We start from the raw sequence: 19,262 nt of genomic DNA on the forward strand, positions 1-19,262 counted from the left end.
TCAGAAACAGAAACACTGGTTCTAAAATGTACAAAGCTGATTTGATCAGGGGATATAATCATATAGGAAGCTGATTTACATGGGAAACTTACCAAGCTTGTTTTCAGGATGTAGCTATCTATCCAACTAGGCCTACATAGTATTGGACACATTTATATTGCCCATTGATTTCCCAACTAAGATCACTAAACTTTTAGCCATGGCATAAGGTTCACCTACGTGTGGGAAATCAGCCCAATATGTTCAGGATTAAAAGAGAGAAAAACACCATGTCCTTGTCCATAAAACCTTTATCCATATCTAACACACCTAGAAGCAAATTTGTGGAGGGTGCTGGATTTGTGACATGGCGTGAAAATGTGCACGTAAAGTGAGCCAAATGAACTACATGATCTATTATGTTCTTACATATTTACAAAATAAAGAGAGCAACAGATGTGTTCTCAGCTGAGCAAACAGAGAACTATGTTCTCAGCCAGTTTGTTTTGTCCCATTGTAAAGCGACTAGAATTTCCCTCTGGGATTAATAAAGTATCTATCCATTTAAAGAAGACAACCTGATAGTTAGATTTAGTAGCACATCAGACTCGAAAAAAACATTAGTAAATGAGCTACAGTTGAAAATGACTAAATATCTTGGTTTTAATAATAGGGTGTTTATTTTCTTCTGTAGGTTAGATCTTCCCCATCACATGGGAAGCTTCTGATAATGGAGCTCTGAGCCCTTGCTACGATTTAAACCTATCATTACCTAACATCTTATAAGCAGGACCCTCTGATCATTGGGCTGCTCTTGAGCTGTAGAATTACACTAAATAAACTGAATAAATTTACCTTTCCATTCGTGTATGCATACACTATAAAAACATTTTACCTTTTGCTTAAAAAAAACATAAATTAAAACATACATCAAATTAAAATGTATTGTTGCTCAGACAGTGTATTGTTGCTTTTACAGTTATGTTCGTAGCTTCACAGCTGTAGAGTGGCAAAACTGTCTAACTGCCTGCTTGTCTATAGAATATCAGACTTCAAATCTCATTAACTCCACTGCCCTCTGTGGTCTTTGAATCTGAGAGTAGGAAGGCATCCCTCTATATGATGGAAGTGAATTCAAATTGTACACACGGAAGCTCATTTACAAATATGTAGTGCTCAGTTAAATATGCAGTTTTGACCAAACTAAAATGCAGAGCTAGGAGAACTTTTCTAAGATAACTGCAGTTAACTAGAAAATGGTCTATTTTAAACCTCTTCTTTACATTGTACAGTAATTAATATTTTGAACTAAAACTGCAGACAGTACAACGTTTACTGGCAGGATTTTGGCGATGAAAGATTTTCAAGTGTAAATGACAGTACATTGTTCTGTGTTCATTTCTTAAGTATACACAATACTGGTACAGTAAAAACAAAATGTTCAACATTTTACATGCCTTATAAATATCACAATGTAAGCAACCAAACACAATACTTAATATGACATTAATAAGACTTAAATAAATGGTGGCTTTTGTACTGTTTTAGAGTTGTGCGTATGCCAGATACAGCAATTGTAACACTGTAAGCTATAAAGAAATATATTTCCTGTATATCAGACATCAATATCTGTTGCCAGAAGTATAGTGTGACCTGACAGTGTGGACTCTGGGCTCTGTATCATCTACAATTTTTTTATAACATAATCTTATTTGTGGATTCAAAGCATACATGAGTTATGCTACCTCTGTTCTGTAATAGCTAATCATGGATACATAGCAGCTGGGTGGCAGTTCAGGTATGTAGTTGGTCCAGTTTGACTTCCTGGCTCCAGGAGGATAAAGTACACCGTCTGTCAAATAAAGAAAGAAAAGAAAAAAAAATGCTGCAAGCTTAGGCTTGGTGTAACTCAATATCTATTCTGCAAGTAGATAATAAAGAGTGAGAATCTGAACAGGTGCGTTTGAGGAATTGAAGGGCAGGGTGTTACCTGTTTCAGCTCTCTGGAGGAGGAGCTCGGGTGGAGTGGCATTTGTTCTTCTGCAGCAAAAACAGATTTATCAGCACTGACGAAAAATTGTACTACAAACTACCACTGCATTTATTGGAAAGACGGTGCCTACTTTCTGATGGAGACGATAGTGTAGTGATCGGTCCGACAGCCAGGGGTGTTTCAGTGACTGAGACGCACTCATCCTCCATCTACAGAACCAAAACACCTATTTACATTCAAGCCATTTGGGGATTAAGGCATTATGCTGATTGGCTCTAAAATTAGGCATGGTACAGAAGCAGGTAAATGTAGTATAACAAGTCTAGAACAAGGATTTATGCTGGTTTAGCATATTGATAAGAATGTGAATTACCACTACACTGTACCAGAAATAAACAATCAAATACTGTCAAAACTTCCAATGAGGACAGCTCATTAACATAAATTAAAGTGAAAAACAGTGTTTGCATTACGTTCAGCATTCCATTGTCTGAATATTATTATCAATTAAAAGTCCATTGCTGGGGTACTTGAATTATTATGCGATTATATTATCAGTAGTGATAATGAGTGGCATAAAATTATTTTACAATATTAATTATATTGTTTAAGTCAATATATTATTGTTATTGTGAAAGGCCTAAGTTATTACACTATTAATAGTGTAGAAAGGTTGCACATCTAAAGTGGATTCCTTATCCAAACAGTTGGTTGCTATAAAATTGCTATGAGTTGCAATGTGGTTGCTAAGGCATCCCAATAATATTCCAGGTCATTTTTATAAAAAATGGTCCTGCTAAAAATGTGTTTGCCAAGATATTCCATGTAGGTTCTATTGTGTTGCAAAGTGAATATTAGATGTGTGCTACAGTGTGGATATGTGATTGTTATATTGTTTCAGGCATTGCTATGATGTTGCTTAGTGGTTTTTTAGGGTCTTGCTAGGCAGCTGGTTGCTGGTCTATTGTGATGTGTAACTGATCTATAATTCTAGATGAGCATATGTATAGTTATGTTTATAATAACATTAAATGAATTAAACAAGCACAAAATATTTTTTTTTGTAATTCAATTTCAAAAATTTAAGGAACAAATGTCTATAATTAAATGATAAGATTTGGTATTAGAACTAGCACACATATGGTAACAATACACAGCCCCGTACCCCTTGCTCTGAACAAGAAGGCGTTTAATGAAGTCTTTGGCCTCCTCAGAGATGTCTTCAAACTCTGCCTCCTCAAAGCCCCATTTGCACTCCAAGATGTTGTTCAGTGTCTCGTTATCATCGTCACCCAAGAAAGGGGACAGACCACTTAGCCTGTGAACATGCAGTTCCACAGTAAACATCTTGCACAATAAATAGAATTACTATAAGCTAGGTCACATATATCTATATATAATAGTACATACTGGATAATAAGCGTAGTATTTGTTTAGGTAGTTTAAGGGGTTAACTACAGTAATACACACAAAAAGCAAAGCTTGCAGCCTAATTTGAATAACACAAAACCATTTCAGTGTAAACTCAAGCGAACTTACAGCCTAGATTATACTAAAAGAGACATACACTAAATGTTACACTAAAAATAAATCCATTTAAGTGCTGGAGGTAAATCAAAACTATTAGACCTGGCACTCACAGCATGTAGGTAATGACTCCTAAGCTCCACATATCTGTTGGGAAGGAGACAAATTCATAGTTGATCACTTCAGGAGCCAGGAACTCGGGTGTACCAAAGTTCACCCTCAGCTTCTCTCTTGGTTTATATCTAAAGAAGGAGAGCCAGGAGCATAAAACACAAGGAAAGTTGGCGGGGGGTAAAGGTGGTGGGTTATCTTCTTTAAATAAAGTAATACACCAGCAGATTTACCTTCTCGCCAGGCCAAAGTCAATGATCTTGACTTTATTTGTTTCTCGACTCACGCAGAGTATGTTTTCTGGCTGAAAAAGCAAGGATTGATATGCATTAGCATAATTTGTTACTTATCAGTAATGAGTGGATATTGTCTATTTAGTATGTGCTACCTTCAGGTCGAGATGCAGGATGTACATCTTGTGCATGTACTGCAGTCCTTCAGTGATCTGCCTGATGAACAGTACTGTGTCCAACTCTGTTAGTTTGTAGTTCTCATCAATGATTCGGTCAAATAACTCTCCTCCTTCAACACTGAAAACAAACACACATATGAATATACCTGTATAAATAATATTTGGCCTTTTTGTACTTTATTAATCATAAGTCTGTGTATGTAACTTCATAGACACCTGCTTATCCAATGTAGGAAGTCCCCATTAGTGTAATTTGATTGTTTGTCAGGAACTTTTGGGCATTGTGTGTGTGTGTGTGTGTGTGTGTGTGTTTTTTACTTACTATTCCATCACAAGAGTGACATCATAGCGAGATTCATAAGCTGCATAAAGCTGGATTAGATTAGCGTGATTCAGCTGGTTCATAACCTCAATCTCACTTTTTACCACCTCCTGACAAGACATATCACAAATCACATTCAGAAATGTGCTACAGTATATTTCTCAGTCAGAAAAGATCTGATAATACATTTAGTGAGTATAAAATACTGGTATACTGGTTAAAGGATTTACCTTTTCTTTCTGACTTCTGGCTTTGATGATCTTAGCTGCCAATGTGAGACCAGAAGACTTCTCCACACACTTGTGCACCATTCCAAAACGCCCACTAAAAAGACACAAAGCTAGGTTGTAAATAGAGTATAATATGCACTGCCTGGCCAAAAAAAGTCACCACAAAAAAAATGGTCACACACTAATATTTCATTGGACCGACTTTAGCTTTGATTGCAGCACAGATTTACTGTGGCATTGTTTCAAAAATTTGACAATATTTATTTATTCAATCCAGTGTTGCATTATTTTTTCACCAAGATCTTGCAGCATTGATGATGGTAGAGTCTGACCACTGCATAAAGTATTCTCCAGCACATCCCAAAGATTCTCAATGAGGTTAAGTTCTGGACTCTGTGGTGAACAATCCATGTGTGAAAATGATGATCTCATGCTCCCTGAATCACTCTCTCAGTATTCCAGCCCCATAAATCCTAACAATGTCATCTTGGAATATGCCCGTGTTATCAGGGAAGCAAAAAAAAAATACATTGATGGAATAACCTGGTCTATATTCAGTATATTCAGGTAGTCAGTATATATTAAATATATTCAGGTAATAAAGTATAAAGTGTTTTAACTAGAAATGTGTACTTACAGTATTGTGCAGTAAGATCCTGGCATTGCATACCATATTATACATATAACAGATATTGTCACTCTTGTATAAAATAAAATAATCTTAATTCCATTTTATGACACATTATGATGATCCACACCAAACAAATTCCGCTCCAAATCTCTGACTAGTCAAAGAACACAATAAACTGCCACATATATATATTTTTTTGTTTTATTTAGTTATTGTGGTGTCAGAACAAACAAAGCAACACAAAAAGTGGAGCTAATATAATGGACAATTACTGTATAAAAAGGGTGGTAGTTTTAATATAATAATACTTATTGATGACCTTTATTATGATTTGCCTCTCGCCATTTTTAATATCAATTCGAATGTTTCCATAATACCTGTCAGTTGTCTTGCCTGCTATGGAATCTGGAATCTGGCCAGCATGAAGTACATTATGAACTTCTCTTGAATAGGCACAGGAAGGAGGGAGTTAATGGTCATAGTGAAGGATTAGGCCCTAGAGCTCTACTTGATCTTTCGGGATTTACTTTCACTGCAGTAAAAATATACCACCTGACACAAGAGACGTGACACTCTCTTTTCTCTCCAAGTCTCTCTCTCTTACTGTCTCACTCTCTTACTGTCTCACTCTCTTCCTAAGAGTACTGTACATTTACACTCTTGGTGTGGGTGTATAACCTGTGGGTGTATATTAATGACAGCACTGAAAGTAACCTAGTCCTTCACCCTTCTGAGAAAAATGAGTACTGGCTTTGCCACATTGCAGAACATTCACATGGCACCATGGGAATCATGTTCAGGGAAGAACAAGTAACAGTAGGGGAATCACAAATTTTTTGGCACTTATTATGGAGTCTTAGGGATAATCTTTAGGTCATATTTAGATATTTGGGTTTATTTTATTATTTTTGTCTTTAACTCACCCTCCAAGCACTTCCTCTCTGTTGATGGTGTAGTATGCAGTTATCTGTTGGGTTTTTGATGTCACCACACGGTGCTCAAAAGGTGCAGGAGGTGGAGGCGAGCAATCTGGAGAAAAGAGCAGAAAGAAAAAACTATAAATCTGTCAATGTTTAGCTTAAAGCGAGCCTATAGAACGACACCACTGTATAGTGGAAAATCCAGTACCAATTATGTACTCTTCAGCTATTGTCTCTCCTTCTTTCTTCTCCCCTTCTGGTTCTTCTGGTTCCTTTGTTCCCTCTTTGGCAGCATCATCCTCTGACTTCTGTTCCTCACTTCCCTCCACCTCCTCTGACCTCTGCTCCACCCTGCTCTTTTTAAGGTCATCTTTTTCCAGATTCTCTTCTGTGACTCGTCTCTTAGTGCTGCCAGTCAACTCACAGTGTTCTTCAGAGCTACACACACAAACACACGAATACTAAAAGTAAAGAAATCTCAACAACAAAAAAAAGATAAACTTTTTGTGATGTACACAGGGTTCCATGTTTAAACTGTTGCTGATTCAGTTTACTTACAAAATTGATTACTTTAGAAATGTATTTAACATTTTTTGTATGTAACTATATAAATATAATAAAAATATAATATATTGTATGTATTGCTTTATAGTTTAATCTAATTACATTACTTTTAGATCACTTGTCTGTTTAAAGCTATATATCAGTAGCCAATCAGCCCCAGCTCAGCGTAAGTTTATCCTGAACCACACATTCAACCGATTTAAAGTGCATCTTATCTAGTACTGCATAAAGTGATGGGAAACCAAACTGGTTCACATAGATTGATATTTATATACTTCTCCTACTATCCTTTACATTACCATACATACACAGAAAACATTATACTTATGATCTTGACTAAGAGGTGTATTCATTTCATGTAAAGTCTCTCTGTTGTATTGGTCACATTATATTTTTCATATTATATTTTTTGAGTGTGTGCACAAACTGGGTCTTTCAATCACAATTTAAAGGTGATTTATAAACTGATAAGATCAATGGATGGTAAGGAAGTGGTGGATAACATAACTGTCATTGTTATATGCTTAAAAACGGCAAAAAGTAAGTATCATACTATTCATTGTCTATGTATGCTAATAATGTCCATTCCTGTATCTAAAAATGTCATTATTTGCCTACATAAACACAGTGAAACTGCCCCTTTTTCAATATATTACTTAACCATTTTACAGCTTCAAACGTCTGGGTGTACAATAGAGGTGGGTTACCTGGTTCATTGAACTGGTTCACTGTTTATTCTTATTTTGTCACTAAACCATTCTTGACAGGCAAAAAAAAATAATAGGACCAGAAATGTTAATTGAGGGTCTTATAAAGTGAAGGCTTGTTTGATACCTTTCCTGGTAGACAGCACTGCTTTCACATCTGGGCACATCTGGAACACACAGGTCCTCTGGTCTTTTTGTCTCCTGTTTATCTTGTTCATTGCTAATCTCCCTCTGCTCATCCTTCTCTGCTTCCTCTTTTTGTTCCACTGCCTGCAGTTCCTCTCTCTTTTTCTCTTCAGGTTCTTGCTCATCTTTAATGAAGTCCAGATGCTCTGCTGCACAAGCAGCAGTCTCAGCAGTGCCATGAGAAAGCTCAGCGTTCTGCTGGTTCAGCTTTTGTACTTCCTCCAAGTCAGTCTGTGCGGCATCTAAACAGAATCAATATAGAATATAGTCTTCATCATATGACATCTGGTCATTTATCAAATAAGGTTATCACCATATTTTTCTAATGATGTCAGAATTGTTCAGGCCTTGCTCTGACACATTTAAGCTTAAAAGAGCCTCAATTGATCCAGCATACAAAAGGAGATATAACAACTACAAGTTAAATGCTTTATAAGAGCCTACAAATCACCACATGTATGAGAAATACACTTGTTTTAAATCCAAGTTGGAATACTGGCATGTTTCATTACCTGCTACATCTGGAGGCTTTTTCTTCTTCTGGGATTTCAGCCCTTTTAAGCATACTTTTGGCTTCTCCACACCATCCTTGCTTTTTAACTAAAAATGGCAAGAATAGTCCATAAGTAAAAAATATACAATTGGGCTTTTTATCAGTAGCTTTTAAAATGTAAAAATATGAATATAACATATACGGCTTAAAAAAATACAAATAATTTTGTAGTGTAATTTTTTTGGAGCAGTTCTATTGGTGAATTCCCCATTTAATGCTCAAATTATGTAAATGGAAGCTGCTAGGTTAAAACTGTGTTTGGGCTTTGTTTGTTTTATTTGTTTCACAATGATAATATAATTATACCAGACATGCACTTAACAACTGAAATTATTGGTCATACAAATAAGTAGAAAGGCTGGACAATTATATTTTCTTTGAAAGGAACCACAAAATATATTTAGGCTACCTAATTTATGCAGCAAATTATTATAAACATTATAAAAACCTGCCAGAAAAACATTTAGTATTTAACCTTCTGCCAAAATTTTCATTTTGTTCAGTTTAAGATTAAGCCAAAATATTTTATTGTGTTGTATCCAAAGATTTTATTGAGTGTCTGAAACCCTATTTTTTTATTATTTTTTTATATAAATTACACTCTTTTACAGTTCTTAAGAAAATCTGATATCTTTGACTCTCAGACAAGCAATATATAAAATAACTAATTGAAGCATTTGGAAGATGGTCGATGTCTGAAGCTGCTTACCCTTAGTATGTTGTATAAACTTGCATCTCCACCTTCTTATACCAACTTTTTTGCATGACAATACCACCCAGTCTTCTTCCCTCCTCATATCTCTTAGTCTTATCTCTCAAATCCTTCTCTCAATTCTACTCCTGTCATTAAATAGAGATTCTGGTCTTTTAGTTTAAAGCAAGAGGCATCCAGAACCTTACCCCAAGGTCTTTCACTCTCCTAGACAGCAGAGACTTTTTTTTTTATCAAAGTAGGATACACTTCCTTTAAATACCCTTCATTTCTGAGGACCTGTGACCAAGCAGGTGTCCCAATACCTTTTCTGCAAGGCTTAACAAACCCAACTTCTAAAATTTGAATATTATTTAAAACCATGCAAACACATGCAGATCTGCCAGCAAGGCGAATTGCAAAGAACTACACTAAATTTGCAGGACACACACAAACCTTCACAGGCATCAAGAAGTACACACAACACACAAGTATGTAATCTCTTTAAAAAGTTACTTTAGAACTTTCTGTGTACTTTATAGACTCTCTTATTCGGCTTAGTGTGAGCTGCCTCTAAAGGCTTTAGTTGCCAGTTTGGGTGCTTTCACACCACCTACCAAAACAGCAGGTGATTCCTGTATCTACTGTAACTGTAGATTAACCCTTACTCATAAACAAAAATAAAAGGAATCTAAAGGAGAATTTGTAATGGTCATTCTGCTGTGTGACATGCACTCAAAGGGGAGTTGATTTCAGGATAAAGACAGGGTGTATCAAAATTCTTTAGTCCGCATTCCAAACTGCAGTGTGAAGCCAAAACTAAGTATACAGAGTGACAAACACATGAACCTTGGTGCAGACTCCTAAGGTTTGGGTGCAGACTCCATTTATTTGTCTGCCACTAAACACTCACCCCCTTGCCAGCATGTGTGTGGGTGCTCTTGAGGAGCTCACTGAGTGGAGAATGCTTCAGCACCTCCGCAATAAGACTGACAGCATGCTGCAGGGCATTGAGCAGCCGCTCCAGAGCGTCCAGTCTCTTGGCCTGCTGCTCTGCCTGTTTCTTCACAGTCCTCATGTCACCATGCACAACATTCAACAGGTGTTCCACATTCTTCTCTAAAGCTTTCTCTCGACTGATCACGTCTAACCGGCTCATGGCCGCCTCCTGTAGAGCGAGCAGCTTGTCAACCTGACTGCACAGTGCGTCAACTCTTCCCTCGATCAGCGAGAATGAAGACTTTGATGAATGCGATGTGGCAGTCTGGGATTTTTTGGCATCTCCTCCTCCATTGCCAGTGTGTTTCTGTGCATGTAGAGGTTTTAAGTCATAAAATCTGGCTAGAGATTTAACCAGACTGGAACTCATCTTTTGTCGTTGTTTGACTGATTGGACCGGAAAGCGAAGCCACTTGCAGAAAAATGCAACAATTTGAAACAACTTCAGAGTCAGTCAGCCTGCTGAACTAGAAAGTAATCATCTCTCCCCTGGAGCAAAGTCCCTGCTATCCATCCCATGGGGTAAACCTTTATACTGCACTTTGTAGGCTACTGCTGATTGGTCAGCAATATGAGTTGTCACTGTAAGAGCTCTGACAGGGAATAGATATTTCTATTTGATCCCACTGTGAAGCCAGAAGCCAGGTGTGAGGATGCTAAAACTAGAGTCACTCACGACTGTTGGAAAAAACAACTTGACTTAAAGAAAGGGTCACACACACACACATGCACATGCGCGCACGCACACACACACATTTGTTTTGATCCATGTAAGGACAAGGGGTCACACATACACATGTTTACACAATTACTAAAGATTAATGCATTTAATAACCTTGAATCGCCTTTGTCATTTGAGTATGTGTGCATACGTGTCCAATATTTGATGAGTGTGTGTGTGTTAATGTGTGTCACAGTAGGATGTCCTTCTCATTCCGGACATGAAGCGTTTCCTGCTTTAGGCACACAGACAGGTGTGAGAATGTACTGTAAGTGAACTACATCAGGTGTACTGAAGCAATTCAATTTGTATAAAAGGACAGTGGAACACAAGGACAGTGAAATATAGAGCACAGCTTTGGCTCAAAGTCAAAGAGGATGTTTATCTTTACTACGTAACGTTAAAATAATGCCAATTAGAATAACTTTTAAACAGAGAATTCACATCACTACTTCATAGTACTGTATATTATTGTACTAATACTGTAAATATCCTGGCAGAAATTTGCTGAAACATTCCTAGAGTCCTGTGGTGTAAATTGCGTTTCAAAAGTTTGGAAAGTAGTTTAATTTAAGTTTAAAATCACTATAATTTATATATATATATATATATATATATATATATATATATATATATATATATATATATTATGTTCAGTGTAAACCTGTTTTGATAATTACGTTATCAACTTACTGTACAATATATGGACATAACCTAAGTAATTTTTGCAGACCCCAATGTAGCCCTCTTTCTGGGCGAGGACAGATCATTATTGTGAATAAGCTGGTATCATTCAGTTAAAAATACGTTTTTCTTTTATTAATTTATTTATTTATTTATGAATTGGAATATTCAATATTTGTATATTTTAATTCCAATGTCTTATTTTGCTTAATTAATAAAAGTTATAAATTATATTGTTTGTTGTGATTGGTTGAGAAGTGTTCTAACCGTGCCGATATTTGCCGATAACAGCACGGCCATCTCACACTAAATCTGTATCACTCCGTGGATATTACATTACATTACATTTCATTTGGCAGACGCTTTTGTCCAAAGCGACTTACAATAATGAAGTACAAAAGTAATAGGAATTTAGATAACCCATTTTTAGATAGGGCTTAAAGGAGGTCGAAGGGAAATAAAGGGATAGAGAAGTGAAGGAGGGGAAGAAGGAAATGAGGTTAGCAGTAGTTAGTGTGTTAGAGGTGTTAGGAGAGTAAGTGCTCTTTGAAGAGCTCTGTCTTCAGGAGTCTCTTAAAGATGGCGAGAGATTCTCCTGATCTGGTAGTGGAAGGTAGTTTGTTCCACCATTGGGGGTATGAGAACAGTCTGGATTGCTTTGTGTGAGTGTTTGGCAAAGCGAGGAGACGTTCATTGGAGGAGCGCAGCGGCCGGGACGTAGCGTAAGCCTTCAGGAGTGAGTGCAGGTAGGAGGGAGCCTGTTCTGTCATCACCTTGTAGGCGATTGTAAGAGTTTTGAATTTGATGCGAGCATCAACTGGTAGCCAGTGGAGCTCAATGAGCAGCGGGGTGACGTGCCTGTTTTGGTTGGTTGAAGACCAGACGTGCTGCTGCATTCTGGATCATTTGGAGTGGTTTTACTACGCAGGCCGGGAGGCCAGTTAGCAGGGCATTGCAGTAGTCGAGGCGTGAGATGACGACTGCTTGTACCAGGAGTTGCGTCAGAAACTGTCTAATTTTCCTGATGTTATAAAGCGCGAAGCGGCAGGATCGAGCAACCGAGGCCACATGGTGCGTGAAGGAGAGCTGGTCATCAACCATAACACCCAGGTTCCTAGCAACCTTTGTCGGTGAGAGAGAGAGAGTCGATGCTTATAGAGAGGTTGTGTTGAAAAGATGGTTTTGCTGGTATGACCAGAAATTCAGTCTTTGAGAGATTTAATTGAAGGTGATGCTCCTTCATCCAAGAGGATATGTCAGAGAGACACGACGATATCCGTGCAGAGATTGAGTTATCTTCAGGTGAGAATGACAGGTATAGCTGGGTGTCATCAGCAAAGCAATGGTAGGAAAAGCCATGTGAGTGGATAACCTGACCAAGAGAGGCAGTGTATATTGAGAAGAGAAGGGGACCCAGTACCGAACCCTGGGGAACCCCAGTGGATAGGGAGTGGGCTGAGGACAGCTGTCCTTGCCACGACACCTTGAACGAGCGCCCAGTGAGGTATGATCTAAACCATGACAGCACATTGTCTGAGATCCCCATGTTTGAAAGTATAGTTAGGAGGAAGTCGTGGTTGACCGTGTCGAAGGCGGCCGAGAGGTCCAGCAGAATGAGCACTGAGGACTGGCCTGCAGCTCTAGCAGTTTTCAACGCTTCAGTCACAGACAACAGAGCCGTCTCGGTAGAGTGTCCTTTTTTGAATCCAGATTGGTTCTGGTCCAGGAGGTCATTCTGGGAGAGGAAGCCAGAGACCTGATTTAAAACTGCTCTCTTGAGTGTTTTAGAGAGAAAGGGTAGTAGTGAGACCAGTCTGTAGTTATCAACCTGGGCGGGGTTGAGAGAAGGCTTTTTAAGCAGTGGTGTCACATGTGCTTGTTTGAAAGCAGTTGGAAAAACACCAGAAGTTAAAGAGGCATTGATGGTGTGAGTGATAGCCGGAATGATTGCAGGTGCGATGGTTTGTAGTAAGTTTGAGGGAATTGGGTCAAGCGGACACGTAGTAGGACGGCTACGTGTTAGGAGAGCCAGTGTCTCGTTCTCAGTGAGAGAAGTGAACGAGGAGAGCGCAACGCCTTCGGTGGAGGGACACCGGGCTGCAGAGCATGTAGTAGGACTGCTACATGTTACATCAGTAAACTGGTTGCTGATAGCTGCCACTTTTCCAGTAAAGAATGATGCAAGTGTTTCAGCAGTAAGGCATGTAGCCGGAGGAGGAGGAGGAGGGTTCAGTAGTGATTTAAAAGTAGCAAATAGTTTCCGGGAGTCTGTGAGGGAGCTGAATTTATTGTGATAAAATTCAGCTTTAGCAGTCGTGATGCTGGCTGAGAAGGAAGCCAGGAGCAGTTGGTAGTTTTTTAGGTCTGCTTGTTTTTGGTTTTTATGCCATTTTCTTTCGGCAGCTCGGAGTTTGGAGCGTAGTTCCCTCAGTGAGTTATTTTTTAGCCATGGCTGCGGTTTGCTAGAGCTAATGTCTCGAGATGTAAGAGGACAGAGGTTGTCCAAACAGGAGCTTAGTGTGGAGCAGAGTGTATCGGTGGCATCATTTACATTGAGTGATGAAAATGAGCCTGGTGGGGGCATGTTGTCAGTCACCAGCGAGGAGAACTGGTCTGCTGAGATATCTCGTAAATTTCGGCGGAACGAGACCATCGTAGGAGTAGCCGTGGGTTTGTTTGAAATATGGATATTGAGTTTCATGAAGTAGTGATCCGAGAGGTGCAAAGGAGTGACAGTTAAAGAGTCGGTGTCACAGTTACGAGTGAAAATCAGGTCTAGATGTTTGCCAGCTTTATGTGTTGGAGGGCTGGGGACCTGCTCCAGTTCGAAAGACTGCATGAGGGATGAGAAGTCTGTAAAGTTGGTACTGTCGTTGTGGATGTTCATATCCCCTAGAATGAGCATGGGACAATCTTGCTCAGGGATAGAAGACAGTAGCATGTCAAGTTCGTGTGTGAATTCGCCCATTTGTCCAGGAGGACGGTAGATAACAATAATGGCAAGTTTTGCTGGAGTATTAACCAGTGTGGCATGATACTCAAATGAACTGTATGAGTTTGCAGGTAGTAGTGGAGTATGTATTAAGCCATTAGCGATTAATAGGCCAGTTCCACCTCCTCGTCTTGAGGGACGAGAAGTGTGGGAGAAGGAGTAATTATTGGAAAGAGCCGCCGGAGTAACAGTGTTTTCAGGTTTGATCCCAGTTTCAGTCAGGGCCAGCAGTTGTAAGGCCAGATGATTTGCATAAGAGGCGATAAAGTCTGCTTTGTTAACAGCCGACTGGCAGTTCCATAGCCCAACAGAGAATGAGGTAGTAGTGGGCGTGGCTTGTATTAGTGGCCGCAGGTTAGTATGGTCCTGGCGCCTGTGTGTGTTTTTTCGCCTTCTATGAGTACCGGAGATAACAGGAATGTGATGGGAGCACATTTTAGAAAGCAGTGGGACGGGCTGCCTTGTCGGTGGCCTTGCTTAGCTTAGCCTAGCCTATCCTAGTCTGGCCTGGCTGGTTACCGTTCCGGCTATCAGACTGCGGCCGAGGTAACTGATAGAGACACAAGACATTTTTGTATTATCACCTCCAGCAGCAGTATTAGCTTAGCACAGGCTAGCGCTCAGCCAAGGCACGCTCGCCCGCACGCAGCCCGCTGTGCTGGCTCGTCAATTTATCAGTTACCTCGGCCGCAGTCTGATAGCCGGAACGGTAACCAGCCCGGCCAGGCCAGACTAGGATAGGCTAGGCTAAGCTAAGCTAATGCTAAGCTAAAGCAAGCTATGCTAACCTAACCACAGTCCTGCAGGAGCAGCTAGGCTGCCAGCTATCTAACCAACACCACACAGCAAACAGAAATGCTTGCAAACGCACAGCTTTCACATGAAGACGACTCCACGGATCAGGAGAGGGGAGTTTCAGCGTTATTTCACTGTCCTAGCGTTTACCAACCACCTTAACTTTCACTGCTCCTTGCTAATTCCCAATTTTGATTTCAAGGTAACGTTCATGGTGTTAGCCTTTATAAACCATGCACCGTTTTTGTAGTTACAGTTCTGTTACAGTTCACTTTTTGTGGAACTACTTTTTGGCTAAAGGCACAGTCCATATTAAAGCATATTAATTCTGAATTTCTTGAGGTTTCTTGATTTATTTTCTTTATTCATTTTGTATAAAAGCAATAGAACACTCAAGGTTGTACTGTTATTCACGATAACACACTCCCTCTTGTGTTCTATTGCTTAATTATACTATTATATTATCATTATATCAGTTGAATAAAATAACAATTACAAATTTGTTTATCACAATTATTACTGGAACAATATATTATCTAAACATTTTTTTTGTCATGACAGGACTAGTTTAATGTCAGTAATACTTTGTTAACATGAATATTATCATGACAGTAATTTGGTTGCAGACCTGAGACACACAACCTCAAGTGCTTTATTGCTGAATATACTTTAATACTGTCAGTACCTTCCACAAAAAAAGTAGTTTCACAACATTTTAATAATGGTTCTGCAGTGTTGACATTGCCAAGCCTGCATTTATACAAAGATTGTATTAGTATGGTACAGTGCTTTTTTAGCATTTGCACTGTAGTTTATGCATCTGCAGTAAAACAGGTTTAACTGGTTAAAAATCTTGTTTCTACACTTTTGTACCGTCATTCCAAAGTTCAAAGCTGTGTACAGTATGCTTTCCTCTGCTGTGCCCAGATTAGATCCAGTGCACATAATAAACACCTCTCCCACATGCCACAGTGTAACTCAATCTCCAGAAAGCATTAGTAAAGGACAAGAACAGAGGGCCCAATAACATACCGCAGCACACAATGATCTTTTAATAGCCGGGATCTTCTGCACCAGTTAGTTTGTACTTGCGATGTGATTGGCTGGATCATTAATAGTACCTGGGGGGACTGTGACTTGTCCGGAATGGAAACCTGATAATCTCCCTTAAGTCATATCCTTTTTTCCAACAAGAGGACTATGTAAAAAGGGAGAAAATGCTTTTGTTGTTTTTCTGTGTATGTATGTGCGTGTGGGTGGGTGCAGTCTAGTGTACTGTCGGGACATAATATATAGGGCCCTATTTTTGCGATCTATAGGCGAGCCGTCAACCGAGTACTGCACAGCCTCATTTAGGGTGTGTCAGTGTGTGTTTGGTATTGTAGGGACACCTAAAAAACCTAAAAAAATCCAGTTCAGAGCGACTCAACTGATGTATTCTTCCAGCTCCACAATTACTATCTTTGTATAAAAAGTTTGCTAATAAATAAGTGAATGTCTACCATAATGGTCAAAATGTTTAATGTATATTTATTATAATTTTACCATGAAGGAGTTTACAAATACTCTGCCGTGACACTTGATGAAATGCATAGGTGCCAGCTTATGTGGGAATGCAGGGGTTATTAGCTACACGCCTTGTTGCAAAGCGCAATAGCATCAGGAAAGACCTGACCGTAGTGCATGAAGCTTAGATTAGATGCCATTCCTCCAGACTAGTTTAGTTTGCTTCAAACCAGACTGACTTGCTTCCTTTACATAAAATGTTGCTTACTGAAACTGTTTTTATGTTTAGAATAAATGTGATAATATAAAGATACATTAAAATGAATTACTTCATTTTATGTATAATTAACAAAAAATCACAAAAATCACAAAATTAATGAGCATAACATAGCACAAACAGCAGTAACTATTAAGTATGACGTAGATTTTGGGTTGAGCTAGAGAGAAACAGAGAATAATAACTATGTTGTTACTGGAAGGAAAAAATAGAGGAAGAGCTATTTATGCAAATATGTGAAAGGGGCTGTTCAGTTACTGACGGACAGACAGGGACTAAAGCTACATCGATCAGTCAGGGCATTTAGTATTTAACTCTTTTGTCATATCTCACTCCATCAAAACTCAAATTTGCACACATATTCTCACAGATACAATAGTGTTACAATCCTTTTTTATTTAACCAGAGACACAATTTCATTTTTCCGCTTAGCAAACTAAGAATATTGTTAAATACCCATAAAAGATCAAAACCACCCAAGCACTCAATTACTTTAAACAAGTGTTACAAGTTACTACAGAAAATATAATTCTTAATGGTCCTTAAAAATTAAAAAATATCTGTCACAGTGACTCCAGGTAATGGAGACTGTTTGTACGTTTTCTGGAATCAGGAGGGTCAGTAAGTGCTGTGGTGAGATCGTAAGCAGTCAAGTGAAGTGAAGTGAAGTGGCAGTGAAGCTTTACTGCTGCTCTGCTGTTCTGGGGCTAATAGCAGTTTTCAGACATCCATCCTTCATTCCCTGAATATACTGTTTATTGTTTCTTCCAATAATTAATACTCAAGTCATCCAGATTATAAACGAAGGATTCTGAGGCTGGTACCTCTGATGAACTTTTTCTGTGCAACACAGGTAACTCTTGGTCTTCCTTTCCTAGGGTGGTCCTGATGAGAGCTAGTTTCATCATTAAATTTTTGATGGTCTTTGCGACTGAACTTGAGGATACTTTCAAAGTTTTTAAAACTTGACTGACCGTCATTCTTAAATAATTTTTTTTCTTTACTTAGTTGAGTAGTTCTTGCCATTATATGGATTAGAACATTATTCAAAAAGGGCTATTCACTGTATTTCAACTCTGCCTCTTCACAACTTTACAACTGATGCTCTCAAACACATTAGGAAATTCAAGTAATTAACTCATTGGTAAGTTCACCACAACTGTTAACTGAACGTCCATTCCAGATGACTCTACCTCATAAAGCTGACTGAGAAAATGACAGGATGTGCAAAGCTAACCTAAATCATATTCTGGTTTGTATACTAAATTATTTCATATGTTTTTCAGAGTTTGGATGACTTTATTATTAGTCTACAGTGCAGAAAATGTTAAAATAATGAAAAATCACTGACAGTGTCCAAACTTTTGACTGGTACTGTATGTGTCTAACACTATTTACTATTTTAATATTGTGCTTTAATGACCACCATGCTGATCCTTACAGTCTGACCACTAGAGGCCAGTAACAGATAGGAATCTCTAACTGCAGGAATGAAGGAATACTGGAATGCAAACATAATTAAAGTTAGCAACAAACAACGGACCAACCTGTGACTAAATACAAAAATAATACTATGTTTAGCTTTCAATTAAACCTTAAAGCGTTACTTTGTTTGCAGTGCCCTGTCTACTGTCTATGTGCACACACACACACACACACACACATTAACAGAGACCCACCACTGAGTGATGACAGCCTATAAAGTCAGAGTGGTGCTGAATAGCTGTTTAACTACTTGTAGCGAGTAACTGTCACTCATTCATTGAAACACTCGCTTTATGCATGCGTATCACACAGATTCATGTGTATAACAGCATATAATGAGGCAAAGGATGCACATGTTCATATGCGCATGCATGCGTGTAATCAGGATCTATAAAACAGTTTTGAGCCTGTTAGTAACCAAAGCTGGAGGCAGGAATGTAGTCAGTGTAACAGAAGAGGCCACTGTAAATATGATTAATTCATTTACACTTTAGTCCAAAACCTGCCTGATTTTTACAAGCTCTGTAAAGTGGGAGGAGTTTACGTGTGCACATGCTGGTGTGTCTGAAGAAGGGGCTTTGAGTGTGCGATTGTTTGTGTTACTGTGGGTCAATGTCCATGCATCTGTGTACAGATGGTTCCAGTGCTTGAGGCTATTTTAGTGCAGGGGTTGCAGGGGGTAACTTTATCTCTCCTCAGCCCTCACCCTTCTTTCCCCTTTCTCTCTCTATCTCTCTCTCTCTCTCTCTCTCTCTCTCTCTCTATCTCTCCCTCTCAATTTGTCTTATGTAAGCTGTCTGAGTCTGACAGTGGCTCCTCCTGCCCAGCTGAAAGAGACGGTGTGTGGTTGGGTGGCTGTGTGCTTTAAGCTGTGTACGTATGAGCTGACGTGGGGGAGTCCCTGGGAAACTCTGGCCAACACGCTTCTGTTGATGAAAGCAGGAACCTGGCACATGTGTGATCACCCACAGCACTAC

At 38.9% G+C, this 19,262-nt stretch overlaps 1 protein-coding gene across 2 annotated transcripts in view; it reads right to left on the reverse strand.

The window, feature by feature from the left end:
* Positions 1 to 699: 699 nt before the first annotated feature.
* mylk4b (myosin light chain kinase family, member 4b) overlaps positions 700 to 19,262 on the reverse strand; it is a 33,985-nt gene continuing 15,422 nt past the window's right edge. For both annotated transcript variants that reach the window (XM_007258180.4, XM_007258181.4), the window contains 13 exons: positions 8,095 to 8,182; positions 7,524 to 7,824; positions 6,334 to 6,563; positions 6,129 to 6,234; positions 4,575 to 4,668; positions 4,345 to 4,454; positions 3,999 to 4,140; positions 3,844 to 3,914; positions 3,613 to 3,741; positions 3,138 to 3,290; positions 2,103 to 2,181; positions 1,970 to 2,019; positions 700 to 1,831 (listed from right to left, as the gene is read on the reverse strand). In XM_007258180.4, the coding sequence (XP_007258242.2) occupies positions 1,975 to 2,019; positions 2,103 to 2,181; positions 3,138 to 3,290; positions 3,613 to 3,741; positions 3,844 to 3,914; positions 3,999 to 4,140; positions 4,345 to 4,454; positions 4,575 to 4,668; positions 6,129 to 6,234; positions 6,334 to 6,563; positions 7,524 to 7,824; positions 8,095 to 8,182 (1,548 nt within the window). In that variant the 3' untranslated portion in view covers positions 700 to 1,831; positions 1,970 to 1,974. The remainder of the gene's footprint in view (positions 1,832 to 1,969; positions 2,020 to 2,102; positions 2,182 to 3,137; positions 3,291 to 3,612; positions 3,742 to 3,843; positions 3,915 to 3,998; positions 4,141 to 4,344; positions 4,455 to 4,574; positions 4,669 to 6,128; positions 6,235 to 6,333; positions 6,564 to 7,523; positions 7,825 to 8,094; positions 8,183 to 19,262) is intronic.

Source organism: Astyanax mexicanus, chromosome 1 (genome assembly GCF_023375975.1).
Source record: "Astyanax mexicanus isolate ESR-SI-001 chromosome 1, AstMex3_surface, whole genome shotgun sequence".
NCBI lineage: Eukaryota > Metazoa > Chordata > Actinopteri > Characiformes > Acestrorhamphidae > Astyanax > Astyanax mexicanus.